Source organism: Astyanax mexicanus, chromosome 14 (assembly GCF_023375975.1).
Source record: "Astyanax mexicanus isolate ESR-SI-001 chromosome 14, AstMex3_surface, whole genome shotgun sequence".
NCBI lineage: Eukaryota > Metazoa > Chordata > Actinopteri > Characiformes > Acestrorhamphidae > Astyanax > Astyanax mexicanus.
In genome coordinates this window covers 38413785-38433001 of record NC_064421.1, presented here as the reverse complement: position 1 = coordinate 38433001, position 19217 = coordinate 38413785, and the positions used below count along the sequence as shown (strand labels likewise).

The following is a 19217-nucleotide window of genomic DNA, read 5'->3' as shown; positions in this document are numbered from 1 at the left end:
TCTTTACCTTTAATAGAACATGGCAAAAGTCATGGGACACAATACTATTGCTTGTTCCATGACTTGTGCTATGTCAGTTTGTAGTCTTTCCAATACATTGCTTAGACAAATGCATTTCAAGCTGCTTTACTTATTACAATATACAGCTCTAAAAAAATGTAGAGACTTTTTAGAATTTTCTTTGATTTTACCAAATTGAAAACCTCTGGAATATAATCAAGAGAAAGATGGATGATCACAAGCCATCAAACTAAGCAAAACTACTTGATTTTTTGCACCAGGAGTGCAGGCATAAAGTTATCCAAAAGCAGTGTGTAAGACTGGTGGAGGAGAACATGATGCCAAGATTCATGAAAACTGTGATTAAAAACCAGGGTTCTTCCACCAATATTGATTTCTGAACTCTTAAAACTTTATGAATATGAACTTGTTTTATTTGCATTATTTGAGGTCTGAAAGCTTTTTTATTTTCTGCAAATAAATGCTCTAAATGACAATATTTTTATTTGGAATTTGTGAGAAATGTTATTTTATAGGATAAAACAAAAATGTTCATTTTACGCAAACATATACCTATAAATATCAAAATCAGAGAAAAAGATTCAGAAACTGAAGTGGTTTCTTAATTTTTCCAGAGCTATATAATATTTACATATATATATATATATTTCTCTGTATTTCTCTGGAGTGTATATGAATGCATGTGTCTGTGTGGCTGTGTGTATCTCTGTTGTGTGCATGTCTTCCTTGCATCCCCCTCTGCACACACACACACGCACACACACCAGCGCGGGCATTTATCTCCAGGCAGCTATAAAAGAGCTCGGTCAGGGCTGGCGGAGGTGAGTGGCGGGGTTGATTTCTTCTGAATGCGCTATTACACTCTTTTTAACAAACCTGTCCACTCTCATCCCGCCGAGGACGAGGAGCGGGGGCGCGGGGCGGCCGCCTTCATCTCCCCGCCGCCCTCTGGCCTCGTCGCGCCGCCCGGCAGCCGGCGCAAGCCAAATAGAGGCCGACAACAATTCATTTACGCCCATTACTGCACGGCAGCGCCACGCTAGGGTTCACTGCCCTTTTTGCATACTGTGTGTAAACAATCATAGGGAAAATGGCTGGAGTCAATATGGGTGATCAGAGGCGAGAGAGGGGGCGCGGCCGAGTCACATTTACTCACAGGCAGAGAGATGGCGGAGGGGGAAAGATCTGTGAAAGCGGTTGGGTGCGCTTTACCTGACGGCTGGTAGAAGGCTCCGGTGAAAAGGGCAGAGTAAGTAAGGTTGCCGTTGGGTTTGGCGGGGGAATCCCACTTCATTCTCACTGACCGAGGGGTCTCGTTCAGCACCTCCAGGGGCACGCTGCCAACTGGAGGCATCTCTAATGTGCGGACCTCCGTCTGAGAGAGAAAGGAAAGAAACACAATTAATGTAACACAATTCACTCTGTAAAATTAAAGTGTTTCAAATGGTTATCTAAAAGATGATCACGTTTAAATCATCAGGAAGAACCTTTTTATTTAAAGGTGTTTTCGGTTCGGTTTTAGTTTGGAAGAACAGGCTGGAAATAGGTTTTCTGGACTAGTGTATAGCAGTAGATATTGCATCAGTTTTAAGATGTAGTAATTATCTGGGTAATATATCAGGTTAAACTGCATCTGAACAGCCATTTAGATCAAAGTTACACCAGAGAGGCAAATCGGATCATGTTCTTACTGTCATTTCCTTGCCCCGTTCCCTGTCTGTCTCTCTGTCTATGTGCTCTTTCTTTGTTCATTTGAAGCTCCGCCCCCTCATTACCTGTCTTCAGGTGTTTCCTGTTTCCTGCTCCCTTCTGTGTGTATAAATAGTTTGCTTCTTTCCTGTCTCACTCGTCTGTGGTTGTGCTTTTTTTATGTCAGTCAGGTTTGAGTGTTTCATTGTTTTCATATGTTTGTTTGTTTAGTTCCTCGTTTGTTTATTAGTCAATAAATCTACTCGCATTTGGGTCCACCTCCATGTCTCCTCCTTGCCCTAACCTAACACTTATTTCCTTTTTTTTATTTTATTTTATTTTATTTTATTTTTTATTGTTATTCTTATAGTTATTATATTATTATTTTTATTATTTTTAAGAGTTTTGTATTATTGCTTTTTTATTTTGATTTTCTTTTATTGTTATTACTATTCTTTTTATTATTATTATTGCTTTTTTTGTTAATTTATTTATTTATTAGAATTTTTATTGTATTATGTACAAGTTAGTTTTAGCTCATTTTAAGTCTTACTTTCTTTTTATCTTAATTTTTTGTCAACTAAACCATACTTAATTATAATCATTAATTGTATTTTTTTTCTATTTTATTTTTATTCTACTTTTTTAATCTATTGTTATATTTTATTTACTGCTATTTTACAATAATTAAATTTAGCTTTTATTTTCTCTGTCATGTCAATCCCTGTTTCTGTAAATGCTCGGCTACACTGAAAATATGGGCTGCCCTCAATGTACATCCGAGTTAAAATAAAGGTTGATTGATTGATGTCCCGTATGTTAGAGTGGAGAGTGGTGTAAGCAAAACTTTAACTTTGACAATTCTGTCATAAATTACATCAATGCATGGTTTCATCTATTCTGTCACTAGTATCAACCGAGAATTGGTAATGGGAAGGAGGCACAATGTTGGTTTGGAGATTAACAAACTAATACCAGTAGTAATACATCTCTCAAGGAAATCTCTCAGACAAATGTATCTATAAAGAAATTACATAAAAAAACTCACATAATAAAATAGGATTTAAGATAATTTCCACAAGTATCAACTTAGTACTGGATTTTGAAATGATGACACCATGAAGATCAGAGCAGACTCAAAAATATAAAATAGCCATTACATAAAATAGGTGCCATATATTGACTCATCTTTTCTGAGAGAGTAAAGCATTTATATATCTAAATCGGATCATATTAACTCACCTTTACAGAACATCGCCTTTCCTCCTGCCCCATGGCCACTTAGAGCATGGCTATTTCTCCGCTTGACGATACGCCCATTCCCTTCGTTCCCTTTGGCCCACTCAGAGTTTTTGCAGCGTTGGCAGAACTGGCCATTTGACTAAATATTGCACACATATTGGAAAAATGCCCAAATCTGGCCCATCAAAGCAGTAACCAGCCCAGAGTGGCATTTATACCAAATGTCAAGCGCGAGCAGAAGGTGCTTTATTGAACAGAGGGAATCGATCACCTTTATGATGTCGAGCTGCCATCTGACACCTTTGGGGGAGGAGGAGGGGGGGCATTAACATAATGTAAATGGGACGGGTTCTTACCAAAGGCCCGAGAGCACAGCCCTGAGCCGTGCACGCCTGCACACGGAAGCTGTGTAGACTCCAGGGAGACAGGCCGCTAACCCCAAAGCTGGTGGAAGAGGAGTTCTGGACCAACGCGCCGTTCATCCAGAGGCCGTAGCTGCTGATTATGCCTGAGGGGGAGAAAAGGAACAGTCCAGTTTAGAGAGAGAGAGGCAAATATGATCACTGTGTGGCATCAATTAAACAGATGAGTAAAGTAATGAAAGTAGTATCTGAATTTGGGCTTGGAGCGTTTGGTTGGTCTAAATTGGGCTTTGGGCATGGTCTGAATTGGGCTTAGCTCATGTCTAGATTGGCTTTGGGCTTGGTCTGGTCTGGTCTGGGCTTGGCTTTAGGCTTGGTCTAGAGTGGGCTTGGCTTATGCTTGGTCTAGACTGGGCTTAGCTTTGGTCTGGATTGGGATTGGCTTGGATTGACTTTAGGCTTGGTCTGGATTGGGCTTGGCTTGGATTGACTTTAGGCTTGGTCTGGATTGGCTTTTCGTTGGTTTGGACTTGGCTTTAGGCCTGGCTTGAATATGGATTGGGGTTGACTTGACTTTGAGCTTGGCTTGGACTGACTTTAGGCTTGGTCTGAATTGGCTTTTCGTTGGTCTAGACTGGGCTTAGCTTTAGGCTTGGCTTTGGGCTTGGTATAGATTGATCTCAGACTTGGTCTAAATTGGCTGTTTGTTGGTCTGGGTAACACTTTATAATACTGTTCCATAGTTAATAGGTAACTAAGCAGGAACTAAGCAGTAACTAATTAATAGTGCTGCATTAACACCTTAATATTTTCTATTAACTACCAGGGAGTACTGAATAATTACTCAGTAGATAGTACTGAACTAATGATTATAGTAGTTCACTATTAACTCCACAATAATTACTGAGACTTACATATCTCCCAGAGAACTACTTACTAATTATGTCTCCTTTATAATAACTATTCATTAATTACTGCTCAAATCAACATTAATTACTGAAAACCCTTACATCCCACCTGGGGAACTATATATCTAAATCAGGCATATTTGAGTTAAATGCATATTAATTCAAGGCATATTTGAATGAAGTAGTGGTAACCTTAATTACCTTATTATCCTCAGTTCCTTCCAAATATTAGCAACATATAGTAAAATACTACAGTGTGTATTACTCTGCTTAACCATCATTTTTGAAAGAAAAAAACAACGCTATAACGTAATTATTATTGCATAGAAGACATTGATGAAAGTTCTCCAGAAGGCATCTAAGACTCTAAGAATGACTGTAAGACTGTAATAATGTAACAATCATTGCTTCAATATGAGGTATCAGCCTTATAAAAGTGTATCTTCAGCGTTTGCAGTCTCACAGAGATTTATTTTACTGCGCATTATTAGGGTAATTACGGTAATTTCACAGCGGACGCAGCTCTCCAGGTCCTTCGTGTAAATTCTCTGCTGTGCGCTGCTGCTGCTGCTGCTGCTGGAAGAGGATTAAGAGAGACTCTGCTGCTTTCATATTTCTGCATTTGATTGAAAATAAACTAGTAATCAAGACATTGAGATCTTTTCCAGCTTATTTTACCCCCGGATCAGAGGAGGATTCTTTGTGGGTTGTTAACCAGCTTTAGGATGTGTGTTAGCTAGGTTAGCTAAGTTGTGTGTGTAGTTAGCGTTAGCCAGCTAAGTTAACTAGGTTATGTGTGTGTTAGTTAACTGGCTAAGTTAACTAGGTTATGTGTGTGTTAGTTAGCAAGTTTAAATGTGTGTTAGTTAGCTAGGTTATGTGTGTTCGTTTGCTAGAAAAGTTAACTTTTATGTGTGTGTTAGTTAGCTAGGTTAAATGTGTGTTAGTCAGCAAGCTAAGTTAGCTAGAGGAAATGTGTGTGTGTTAGCTAGGTTACTATTGTTAGCTAGTTTAAATGTGTGTTTGTTAGTTAGCTAGGTTAAATGTGTGTGTGTTAGTTAGCTAGGTTAAATGTGTGTTATTATTATTATTATTATTATTATTATTATTATTATTATTATTAATGTATATTTCCCTTTATAATACTGTGGTATGATTTGCAGTAACTCCTAAAGAAGAACACAGTAACTCCTCAGTAATTAGTAATTAGTTACCATGTTTCTCACTTTATAATACTGTGACATGATCTGCAGTAACTCCTCAGTAATTAGTAATTAGTTAACATGTTTCTCACTTTATAATACTGTGGTATGATCTACAGTAACTCCTAAAGAAGAACACAGTAACTCCTCAGTCATTAGTAATGGGTTACCATGTGCTGCTGTTAACTCCCGAAAAAAGAAGACAGGGACCCCTTATTAATTATCTATGAAGAACACAGGGATGCCTAGTTCGTTATCTAACACAAATATTTATTCATTTAAACATGATTTCCCCCAGAATAAGGATGAAGGACACAGCCTAGAGTAAAGCTGTATGTGAGCCATCACTTCTACTGAGCACATCTCCAGGAGGACTGAAGAAGAGCACAGGTTTAGAATAAACACCTGTAACACACTGACAGAACATTACAAAAAGGGGGGTTAAGCAGACTATTGCACATTTCAGTGTGTCTAACATTTAGAAGATATTGAGCATACTAAGGTAAGTAAGGTTAATATATGATAAGTGGTGTCACTGACTTTAATATCACCACTGATAGAATAACCTGCAGCAGCAGATAAACACACTGATAGAGGCTAGCGGTCCGGCGCTGTGGAATTACCGTAATTACCCCAATAATGGGCACTAAAAGTCTGTGAGACTGCAAGGCTAAAGATGAATGTTTATAAGGTTTGTGCTGAAAATTAAAGCAGTGACCATTAAAACAAAATTGAGTACAGTCAGTCTTAGAGTCTTCTGGAGAACATAAATAATGTCTACTATGTAATAATATTATGTTTTTTTTTCTTTTAAAAATGGGGTTTAAGCAGATTACGACACACTGTAGTATTTTACTATATGTTGCTAATATTTGGAATATAATGATGATAATAAGGTAATTAATGTCACTACTACTACAAATGGTGTCACTCAAATATGCCTTTAATATCACCACAATTGTTTGTGTAGACTGATTTAGATCTATAGTTCCCCAGGTGGGATGTAAGGGTTTTCAGTAATTAATGTTGATTTGAGCAGTAATTAATGAATAGTTATTATAAAGGAGACATAATTAGTAAGTAGTTCTCTGGGAGATATGTACGTCTCAGTAATTATTGTGGAGTTAATAGTGAACTACTATAATCATTAGTTCAGTACTATCTACTGAGTAATTATTCAGTACTCCCTGGTAGTTAATAGAAACTATATACTGCTTAGTTACTGCTTAGTTACCTATTAACTATGGAAGAGTATTATAAAGTGTTACCTTGGTCTGAATAGGGCTTAGCTTTGCTTTGGGCTATTTATAATTATATAATTTATAATTTATAATTATAATTATATTTATTATTATTATTATTATTATTATTTTATTGTGTACAATATGATACACGCCAATTGTCAAAGAATTTAAACAATTATATTGCAAATTGGGAGGAAAAATCTGTTGTATTTATAGAGGCGTATTCAGAGCTCGTATCTGAAATCTGCCTGCTTTCCTGATCACCCCCATGTCCTGGTGTAAACACGCCGTTTTGTTTAAAGCTCTGTTAAAGGCAGCCATTAGAGAGAGAGGGCTGTAAAACATGGACAGAGAGCCATTTAGTGTTGCTGCCTCCTTTACAACGGCTCACTGCAAACGCCCCGTTAGAGGGGCTCGGGGTCAGCTGAGAGGGGCTAAAGAGGGACAGCAGGACCAGGTCAAAATACAGCTATACGTACTGTACCAGGAAATCCATCCACATACATAAAATCAGATTCCAATGGGTTGATTTAAGGCTGGGGTTGGGGTTGGGGTAGATTTTAGGGTTGATTAATGGTTAAGGTTAGGGTTAGGTGTAGGGTTAGATTTTAGGGTTTATTAATGGTTAAGGTTAGGGTTAGGTGTAGGGTTAGATTTTAGGGTTGATTAATGGTTAAGGTTAGGGTTAGGTGTAGAGTTAGATTTTAGGGTTGATTAATGGTTAAGGTTAGGGTTAGGTGTAGGGTTAGATTTTAGGGTTGATTAATGATTAAGGTTAGGGTTAGGTGTAGGGTTAGATTTTAGGGTTGATTAATGGTTAAGGTTAGGTGTAGGGTTAGATTTTAGGTTGATTAATGGTTAAGGTTAGGGTTAGGTGTAGGGTTAGATTTTAGGGTTGATTAATGGTTAAGGTTAGGGTTAGGTGTAGGGTTAGATTTTAGGGTTGATTAATGGTTAAGGTTAGGGTTAGGTGTAGGGTTAGATTTTAGGGTTGATTAATGGTTAAGGTTAGGGTTAGGTGTAGGGTTAGATTTTAGGGTTGATTAATGGTTAAGGTTAGGGTTAGGTGTAGAGTTAGATTTTAGGGTTGATTAATGGTTAAGGTTAGGGTTAGGTGTAGGGTTAGATTTTAGGGTTGATTAATGGTTAAGGTTAGGGTTAGGTGTAGGGTTAGATTTTAGGGTTGATTAATGGTTAAGGTTAGGTGTAGGGTTAGATTTTAGGTTGATTAATGGTTAAGGTTAGGGTTAGGTGTAGGGTTAGATTTTAGGGTTGATTAATGGTTAAGGTTAGGGTTAGGTGTAGGGTTAGATTTTAGGGTTGATTAATGGTTAAGGTTAGGGTTAGGTGTAGGGTTAGATTTTAGGGTTGATTAATGGTTAAGGTTAGGGTTAGGTGTAGGGTTAGATTTTAGGGTTGATTAATGGTTAAGGTTAGCGTTAGGTGTAGAGTTAGATTTTAGAGTTGATTAATGGTTAAGGTTAGGGTTAGGTGTAGGGTTAGATTTTAGGGCTGATTCATGGTTAAAGTTAGGGTTAGGTGTAGGGTTAGATTTTAGGGTTGATTAATGGTTAAGGTGTAGGGTTAGGTGTAGGGTTAGATTTTAGGGTTGATTAATGGTTAAGGTTAGGTGTAGGGTTAGATTTTAGGTTGATTAATGGTTAAGGTTAGGGTTAGGTGTAGGGTTAGATTTTAGGGTTGATTAATGGTTAAGGTTAGGGTTAGGTGTAGGGTTAGATTTTAGGGTTGATTAATGGTTAAGGTTAGGGTTAGGTGTAGGGTTAGATTTTAGGGTTGATTCATGGTTAAGGTTAGGGTTAGGTGTAGGGTTAGATTTTAGGGTTGATTAATGGTTAAGGTTAGGGTTAGGTGTAGGGTTAGATTTTAGGATTGATTAATGGTTAAGGTTAGGGTTAGGTGTAGGGTTAGATTTTATGGTTGATTAAGGGTTAAGGTTAGGGTTAGGTGTAGGGTTAGATTTTAGGGTTGATTAATGGTTAAGGTTAGGGTTAGGTGTAGAGTTAGATTTTAGGGTTGATTAATGGTTAAGGTTAGGGTTAGGTGTAGGGTTAGATTTTATGGTTGATTAAGGGTTAAGGTTAGGGTTAGGTGTAGGGTTAGATTTTAGGGTTGATTAATGGTTAAGGTTAGGGATAGGTGTAGGGTTAGATTATAGGGTTGATTAATGGTTAAGGTTAGGGTTTTGTGTAGAGTTAGATTTTCTATTTTGCATCATTTACATTCAACCCAGGGTTAAGTTGTATTTAATAGACATGCAGTTGAATGTCAGTTTGGCATTAATGGGGCCATAAAATGCAAACACAGGAGCTCGAGTGTGGCAGTGTCTAACTGTGCTAAATTGTTTATTTGTATAAATAAAAGAATGCATTACATTCGTCAGTGGAAATCGTTCGCCCGTTAACCTCAAGCTAATATTAACACAGAAACCACAGGAGATATTTTCTCTAATCAGAGGGAAATATGAGCCGCATATTCCTATTCTCCCTCAGCCACTCGGAAATGCAATATGTTGATTGCTTATATTCTGAATACACAAATAATCTCATATGGTCTCTCAGACCGCTGGGGTTGGGTGACTGTTCTTAACCCAGAATGCACTGCTGCTCTGTAAACCTTTGGTAAGTCATTCTTTCTGTGTTCAATCATTAATGCAGCTGTTCTTGGTTTAACTCTGCAGTCAGGAAAATGATCTGTGTAAACACAGGGTTGAGTATCTGCTGTCCTCAAAGACAGGCCAAACGTTTATTATATAGATTCATGCAAATAGTAGATTCTGGTATTTTATTTCTTGTAGAAAAAGCTTCTCATAATCAGATTAATGCAGTTATCTGATCATACAAGTAAGCAGTCCTGTGAACAGCATCCACTTAGACTGATTTCTTAGATCTGATGAAGAGAGCTGGATTTGAGCTCAGTAATCAGATTAGTGAATGTAAACTCTTAACTGGAGTATTCTGGGATGTCTCAGTATGTGCATGAGTAAGAACAGACTGTGGTAGTGCAAATAATTGAGCATAATTGAGTGTTTCAGTGATGCTGAACCTGAAGGAGTTAAATATTCTTCATCTTCTAGCTGATAAACCATAACTATAACACACACTTAAAAATCTTTATTTTTATCAAAAATCATCAGTGGGCCTTTTAATCCGGTGCACCTTACGTATGAAGTTTATTCAGTCAAGCTATAAGGAGCAGTAAAGCCACTCTGCTGTGGCCAGAGTTATACAGTAAATTCAGTTTAGTTTTCCAGCAGTATTAGCGTTAGCTGCTAACTGCGCTAAGTGCTAGCTCTTTTGCTGTTCAGATGTCAGTATTATCAGCCTGTAGTCCGCTGCTAACCCAGGATAGCATTGCTGGCTGGAGCAGCATTAGCATTAGCATTAGCGGCTAACCAAAGCACTAACTCCTCTGCTGTTCAGAGTTGAATATATAGGACTGTAGTCTGTTCATTTACTGTGTTAAAACAAGCTACGTGGGACAAATCACTAACTAATATTGCCCTGGCTTACCCTGCTAAGGGTTTTTCAGTTCAACTCTGTTGGGTGGCATTAGCTTCTAACTGCAAGCGGGTAGCTGCTAATGCTAATGGCAATGCTCCAGCTTTAGTGGAAATCTGTAAATCTAAGATGACTGTAAATAAACAGAAGCGCTTTCCTCACCGAAATAATTTTTTTTAGGAGAGACATCTGTGTAGATTTATATCCAGCACACGTGTGACTTTTCTGACTCATCTGCAATTTATTTATTTATTTTTTTAAGAATTACAGTTTTGTTTACTTAACTTAACTAATTAAACTTAGAAGGAAAACATGGCGGCACCCCGTTCCTACTTCTAGTTCCTGGTTATTATACCACAGTTAGTTCCGACCCTGTAATTTGATTGGCTGAGAGACGTTTTATGAATGACAATATTAGAAGATAATGCACTGTAATTACTCCGCCACATACAGGTAACCTAGCAACGATGCAGCGCTTACCGACCAGATGCGATATCATTAAACACCACTGTGAGGCGCTAGATCCTATAGGCACAGTGCAGAAATGCCATGTCTCCAATAGGCGGCGCAGGCAAAGACGCGGTGCCACAAATTAAAAATAATCCCAAGGATTAAAAATTACTCATTTTTACACACATTATCAGCCACCAATATCATTTTAAGAGTTGTTAATATTAAAATAAAAGCTTAAGTGTACATATTTTCCAGTTAATATAGGGTATTTTAAGATGAATGTAAGGTGGTATCTTGTTATTCCACAGGTCTCGCTGCTGGGGGGAGCCGCAGTAAACAAAACTTTTCATAAAATAAAAAACATTTTATTTCAGTCAAACAAGCGCTGGATGTTAATCGACACAGATTTCTCTCCTAAAAACGTTTATTTGGGTGAGTAAAGAGTAAAAACTTCCGTTTATTTACAGTACGCTTAGATTTCCACTATATTGCCTGAAATAATAAAGAGCTTACACTGCAGCTAAAGCAGAGCAGCTATGAAACTATTTTAACACACAGTGTTTATAACCAAACCGATCACATTTTCTCCTCCTGTTTAACTCAAAATCTTTAAATAAACACAGATAATAGAACTGTGGTATAATCACAATAATTCGGCCTCGTGCCTTCAACTGCATCACAGCAGTACCAATATGACACGTTATTGCACTCCCTCCCTCTCCTGTATTATTGCTTAATTAGTGTCGCATAAAATGTGCTTTATAATCTGGTGTGCCTTATGTATGAAAATAGACCAGAAAATAGTTGTTTATTGATAGTGCTCTTTATAATCCGGTGCACCTTATAGTGCGAAAAATACGATACTGTATTATTATATCGCAGCTCGGTATGCTGAAAACAGCTGTTGTGTTGAGTTCAGGTTTTATTCTGTGAATTTATTGGCTGGTTGTAAAGCAAAAATCGGATTACAGTGTGACTCATGTGAGTTTTCCCATTATCTGATTAAGCAGGTTCAAGCTGTTGCTTTCCAGTAAAAAAGAGGAAATGCAACACAGCAACTTTACAGGAGAGAGAAACAACTTTCCAAACTTTCAATGCAAGTAAATATAAACATAGTTATTTATGGTCATTTTAAAGTATTTCTATTGGTCCGTTCATCAGAAATTTTGGCACAGTGTAAGGGACAGTCTGTTCAAGTTATGTAGTAATCTGTAAATCAAAAAAATGGGGATATTTGTTTTTCATTGGACAGTGATTATATAAACTTTATGATCAGATTACTTTTAAACATCAGTGTTTTGCAGTATTTTTATGTAGATTCTTAAAAATAACTGAATTTAGATAACATTTTTTAGATCACCCCCAAGCCAGTGCTAAACGTGGTAATGATTGTCAACAGAAACAATTGTCAGGGTGAACAGACAAGTGACTCAGTGCAGCTCTCTTTACCTACCATGAGATATGGCAAAAATCTAGTTAAAAGTTACTATACAAATGAATACAGATAAAAAAAATAAAATAAAATAAAAAAAAAACAGGGGAATCATCATAGATGAGTTTAGTTAAAACATATATTAGTATTAATCTATTAGTCAAATGCATATAAATAAAACTGCAATACAATGCCAGTTAAAAGTTTGGACACACCTTCTCATTCAATGTTTTTCTTTATTTTTATTTAATTTATTTTCTACATTGTAGATTTAAAAAAAAAACATGAAAACGATTAACTGACACATATAGAATTACGTAGTAAACAGTAAAAGGAGTGTTTGTCCTCCACAATCCCCTGGTCTAAACCTGATGAACTGAGATGGTGATTTGGGATGAGCTCGAGCTATTGTTCAGCACCTCCAGAAACTCCTTCAAGACGCTGAGAAAACTATTCCATTCGTGTTTCTTCCTCATGAAGACACTGAAATAAAATATACCAAGAGTGTGCAGATCTGTCCTCAAATATAAATGTGCTACTTAGAAGAATCTAAAATATAAAACATATTCTGGTTTGTTGAACACGTTTGTTTTAAAAAAAAAATCAGTTTGTATTCCTGTACAGCTTAAATATAGTCTAATACTAAATTCACAATGTAAAAAGTCTTAAAAAGAAATAAAACTAAATAAATAAAAAGAGATGTGTCCAAACTTTTCATTGGATCTGAAAATGAGCTAAATTCCTCCACATTAAAAGCGTGTACTTTATCTCATGTGGCAGAAAACAGAGCAAACATGTCTGTAACCATAGATTCATCACCTCAGATATAGACAAACCTTTAAAAATATATACATATAAAATATATTTTCATTTATCAAAAAAATCAGCACGTTTACATTATGTCAAAAAGTCAAAGATGACAAAATTGAGAAAAAAACGAGACAAACAAGAAATCAATTAATAATTTGTGTTGTTCCTGACAGACTAGATATATTTAATATTTATTTATTTATTTATTTATTTATTGTTTACATTTGAAAAGGGCAAAGTGGTGTCTAGTTTATGATATTTATATACACATTGTAATAACTTATTACAATTGTGTATTATTATTATTATTATTATTATTATTATTATTATTATTATTGTGTATACAATTAACAAAGAAATATATTCAATCCTTTGAATGTGGGAATATTTAATTAGTTATTCATAAAAACACCAAATAACAGATCTAAGTGAATACAGTGCTAATAAAATGGACACTTTTTTGCAAGCTACGTGTACACTTATTTGTGCAGTATTACAAATGTACAGTATTTGAGTTTAAAATTTTAATTAAAAGTGATTTTTTGTTTTACTTTAATCAATGCTAGAATAAAAAAGGGAGCTTCTAAACAAAATAAAATCTGATTTAAACAGTAATACATTTATACATGTTTAAAATAATCCCTTTAACAGCTTATTTACTATTTACAAAAAAAAAGACCACCAAAAATATAAAGTATACATTTTAAAATATTATTGATAAGATTTATGCTTAGATGAGGATTAAGACCCTGATCTTTTATTTTATTCCCCCCTTTCCCAGAGTGTTTTCACAGCTCAGAGCGAGGGAAGAGGTGGCAGCACTGGGTTGAGGACTGCCACTGCTGAAGCTGCAGTTCACAGCATCAGTCAAAAGGGAGCACTTTTCATCCACTTAAAACACCACGCTCTCCCTCTCTCTCCCTCTCCCTCTCCCTCTCTCTCTCTCTCTCTCTCGCTCTCTGTGTCTCACCGCCTCGCTTGCCCCTCTCCCTCCCTCCCTGCCTCTCTGCCTCGCTCTCTCGCTCTGCCACACTAAAGGATGTGCTCCTCGAGTCCTGTGTATATCCTCCACACTGCCCGCACCCTCCGCACCGGGTGCTAACCCATCATCATACATGCAGCATTCCACAGCTAAGCACACCATGAAGAATACGGGCTGACCCGTTCCCATGCCCGAGCCCAGCTCTGACCTCACTCACCGTTGGGTTGGCGCGGCGGACCCCAGGACAGGTTAAGAGCGTGTGGGGAGACGTGCAGGACGTCCGGAGCGGGCACCTCCTCCGGAGAGCTCTCCTCTGTGTGTGCCACGCTGTGGGCACTGAGGGTGCAGCCGCCTGCCGTGCACGCCTACAGACCAGAGAGAACAGAGCACAGAGCACACACAGTGTAATGCTGGAAAAATCATATGATTATATTGATACAGCAACACACAAACACATTTAAACAAATGTTACTCTCTTTAAATCTCCAGCAGCATTAACTAAATGTGCACTACTATCAGAATGTTACATACTTTAAATATAAAGTAAGAAAGAAATGTAAATGAAGAAGAAGTAAACGTTTTATTCAGTATTTCACACATTTATGGTTAAAAAGAAGCAGTAATGCCCTGTATTTATATAATTAATTACAGTAATCTAAATTTTGAACTGTGTTTTTACAGATTTGCTTGGTGTGAAAAAGTTTTGTCCCCAACAGATTTTTTTTTGTTTTCATTTCTTTTCATAGTGATATTTTTCCGATTGTCAAACACATTTTAATCAGACAAATATGACCTGAGTAAATTTTAAAAGCACTTTTTAAATGATCTTTTTTTTTTATCAACGAGAAAAACATGTTTGCTGCCTAAATCTAATAACTTGATTGTGCCACCACTAGCAGTGATTCTTTCACATCTCTGTAGAGGAATTTAGTTTCACTCTTCTTTATATAATAGTTTTAATTCAGCCACGCTGGACGGTTTTTGAGCATAAACGTCCTGTTTAAGATCATCCACAGCATCTCAATCAGACTCCAAACCTTATTTTTTTTAGCCATTTAGAGCTGGATTGGGTTTGTGTGCTTTGGATCATTGTCCTGCTGCAGAACCCAAGTACCCCTAAACCTAAGGTCAGAAACAGATAACCGGATATTCTGCTTCAGGATTGTCTGGAAAACAGCAGAATTTCTGGTTCCATCTATTACAAGTTGTCCAGACCATGAGGCAGCAAAGCAGCCCCAGACCATCACACTACCACCACCGTGTTTTACATTCAGTATGATGATCTTTTTCTGAAATGATGTGTTAGTTTTACGCCAGATGTAAAAGGACACACCTTTAGCCACGTCAGTCCACAGAATGTTTACCTAAACTTCTGGGGATCATCAAGCTGTTTTTTTGGCAAATGTGAGATGGGCTATTGTCTATAACAAAAATGCAAATATACAAAAAAAAAAAAGAAGAAATCTGTAAGGGGGCAAATAGTTTTCACACCACAGTACATATATATGCCATGTTTATTCCTGTTGGTAGGTTGGTAGGTTGAATTGCACCTGTAGTTCTCAAAAAGTGTGTTTATATCTGAGCAATATCAGAAAAAAATAGACCGATTAATTGATTATCAAAATAATCATTTGTTGCAGCCTGCTTACTGTACTAATTTATTTAGTTTTTTATCTGAAATTATTGCTAATTTTTATTTTTTCTTTAATTTTTTTTCCCATTTTCTCCCTAATTTACACAGCCAATTACCAAACCCACTCATTAGGGCTCCCCCTATCATTAGTTATGCCCCAACACACCAGAAGGGTGAAGAGTAACACATGCTTCCTCTGATACACGTGAAGTCAGCCACCGCTTCTTTTCGAGCTGCTGCTGATGCAGCATTGCCGAGTATCATCACAGCGCGCTTGGAGGAAAGCGCAGCGGCTCGGTTCTGATACATCAGCTCACAGATGCCCTGTGCTGCGGACATCACCCTAGGAGTGATGTGGGGAGAGAGCGCCAAGGGAAGCTTGATGGTAAAGCTGCATGAGCTGGGGTTCGAACCTGCGACCTCCCGCTCATTGTGGCAGCGTTTTAGACCGCTGGACCACTCGGCACCCAATTATTGCTACTTTAAGCAAATAAAATATTAAAAAATAAAACTACATTTTTTATTTTCTTTACAATTAGGTTTTTAAACGTTTTTGTCAAATTTGACTGGCATTAAAATCAATTAAAGCATTCATATAAAGATGAAGAAAAGATGTGGATCAGAGTTTAACGCACAGCGATGTGGAAGAGGTAGGTGGCCCCGGGGACGAGGTCTCGCACTGTGTGATCCTGAAAGAGCTCGGAGCTGTTGTAGACCACCACCGGCTCTTCTTCTGGAACCGCCTGGTACAGCGTGTAGAACTCCAGCAGCCCGTTCACCTCCAGCGGAGCGGCCCACCTGAAGAACCAGCAACAGTCATATTAAACTCATATCAATCTAATAAATATCAGACCCAGGAGTTTCCACCGGTCACGCCGCGGGCGCTCCGGTCACTGCGCAGCACAGTGAACCCCAGCAGAGGTGGTCCGAGGTGGGGATATCGGCGGACCACCCACAGGGCCCAGACGGAACCTACCGCCATCACCCCGGCCAAGGATGCTCAGCCAGAAATAGGGGAGTCTGGTGGGCCGGAGTCTCAGGCTGCAGCTTGACTTTCTCTCCGCTAAATTTAGAACAGAGGACATCGCTATCTGCCGAGAGATCCGAGAGACCCAATCACACGGGAGAGCCGAGAGGTAAAAGAAGAAGACAGACAGGGACGACAGGGGGGGGAGGGGGGTGGGGGGGGTTTGGGTGAGTGGGGGGTGTAGACAGCAGTTAAAGAAAGAAGATGTGGAGGAAAACTGAAGATGTTTATAGCCTTTATACACTTCTATAAGAACTTTGTCTATATGTATTAAAAACTTTAACGAGAGATTTTCTTTTCACTGGTTTTCCTTTTGTTTTCTTGTTACATTTCATGACCTTCCTGCACCCACTGCTTTCAGGTAGTTTGGAAGTTTGTTACAAAACCTGGCCAAGTCAAGAAGTCAAGCAACATTTATGCAATATGCCGATTTACTAAGCCTAGTATCTAGCCAAAAGGGCATCCTGGGCTTCCCAATGATGCCTCCAGAATCTGTGGGGGCGTGGCCAACTGAGCACAGGGACTTTCTGGCTATCACAGCTTTCACTCTGTACAGCAACAAACAAGGGAAAGTGATTTATTTTTTGCATCTACAGTACCATTCACAAGTTTGAACACTCTTCTCATTCAATGTTTTTATTACTCCCACATTTTAAATTAATACTGAATTCATTCAGACTATGAAGGAATACATAAGGAATCATGTAGTAACTTAAAAGTGTTAAACAAACAAAAATACTCTGTGAAGAAGCATTTAGGTGCTCTTATATGTGAAGTTGTTAACTTGTGGTTTCTGAAGCTGGAAACTCTGATTAACTTATCCTGAACAACAGTGGAAACTCTTGCTTTTCCTCTCCTGGGTTGGTCCTGATGAGAGCCAGTTTCATCATAATGTTTTTGATGGTCTTTGCAACTGCAAAGTTCTTGAAATGTTTCAGAATGACTGATCTTCTTTTCTTAAAGTATTTGTTTCTTTACTTAGTTGAGCAGTTCTTGCCATAATACAGATTAGAACATTAGTCAAATAGAGCTATTTACTGTATACCTGTAACTCTACCTCTTCACTACTTTACAACTGATGCTCTCAAACACTTTATTAAGAGGGAAAAAATTCAAGTAATTAAGTTCAGCACAGCTGTTAACTGAAAACCTGAATTCCAGGTGACTCTACCTCATAAAGGTGACTGAGAAAATGCAGCCAAACTGTGTAGAATGTAAAATATATACATATTCTAGTTTGTTTAAAATGTATGATCTTGTTTGTGTAAATAGTTTTTACTAATAGTTTGAGTGAGTTTAGTATTAATCTATAATGCAGAAAATTTTGAAAAAAACAAAACAAAAAAAACCCACTTAATTTAAAGTGTGTCCAAACTTTTGACTGGCACTGTATGTGTAATTATTCTTTTATTTCATATTTAAATATGCTATTATAAATTCCAGTGTTAAGAAGGAATAATGCAATTAATTGTGATTAATCTCAGCAATTAATTAGTTATTTATTTTAATCGCTAAAACGATTTGTTATAAAACCTTTGTTATTGTTGATTTTGCTAGTTTAGAACATACGATCAGCTCATGACTGTTCAGGAAGAGGATTAGGAGAAGGGAGAGAACACTTGGGATATAGTTGGGGTAGTGTCTGCCTGTTGTAGGAAGCCGGTCTCCTTCTCTTACAAATAGAGTCAGCAAGGAGAGATTCATTTAAAGGGACACTTAAGCAAAGAATGGAAGAAGAAAGGTTCTTCAGGCATGTTCCTCCTCCCAAAACATATATATATATATATATATATATATATATATATATATATATATATATATATATATACACACACACACTTTTATATTTTTATGTGTTATATTTTCATGTTTCAAATTTAAGAGACCACTTCAGTTTCTGATTTTATTCTATAAACAACTATAAAATGAGGAATGGCTGAAATAACAAAAAAAAGATGCAGAGCTTTCAGACCTCAAATAATGCAAAGAAAACAAGTTCAGATTTATAAAGTTTTAAGAGTTCAGAAATCAATATTTGGTGGAATATTCCTAGTTTTTAATCACAGTTTTCATGCATCTTGGCATGTTCTCCTCCACCAGTCTTACACACTGCTTTTAGATAACTTTACGCCACTCCTGGTGCAAAAAGTCAAGCAGCTTGGTTTGATGGCTTGTGATCATCCATCTTCCTCTTGATTATATTTCAGAGCTTTTTAATTTGGTAAAATCATAGAAATCATTATTTTAAGTGTTTTTTTCCCAGAGCTGTATTTTTAAAAGATTAAGTCTGAAACTCTTTAACATTTAAATATTAGAAAATGAATCATTACTCTGCAAGGCTGACAATCTTGCATGGTCAGTAATTAATTACAAGACTGAAACTAAATTTCTTTTTTAGATCATTTTCCACCATATATAAATATTTTATATGCTGTCATTTGCTTTGTTTGAGACCTTGACAGTCAGAAATGCCAGATTTGGTATTTAGACATTCTCAAGGAGTGAACCTTCTTCTAAACTAAAATAATGTTTATAACTGTTTTTTTTACATGACATTGTTTTGTCTGTACTCTGATATCCTTGAAAGAATCTGAAAGAAAGTTTCATTTCTACGCCTCTTCAGAACTGAAATGATTCTCTGTGATCAGGATGGCGTCTACACGCATTAAAAGCTTCTTAAATCATCTGTCGTTC

At 37.2% G+C, this 19217-nt stretch overlaps 1 protein-coding gene across 2 annotated transcripts in view; it reads right to left on the bottom strand.

Annotated features, from left to right (window-relative positions):
- Positions 1 to 19217, bottom strand: part of ush2a (Usher syndrome 2A (autosomal recessive, mild)) — a 440168-nt gene that overhangs the window by 242593 nt on the left and 178358 nt on the right. For both annotated transcript variants that reach the window (XM_049464244.1, XM_022672674.2), the window contains exons 34-37: positions 16132 to 16294; positions 14081 to 14228; positions 3309 to 3460; positions 1234 to 1396 (exon numbers count right to left, since the gene is read on the bottom strand). In XM_049464244.1, the coding sequence (XP_049320201.1) occupies positions 1234 to 1396; positions 3309 to 3460; positions 14081 to 14228; positions 16132 to 16294 (626 nt within the window). The remainder of the gene's footprint in view (positions 1 to 1233; positions 1397 to 3308; positions 3461 to 14080; positions 14229 to 16131; positions 16295 to 19217) is intronic.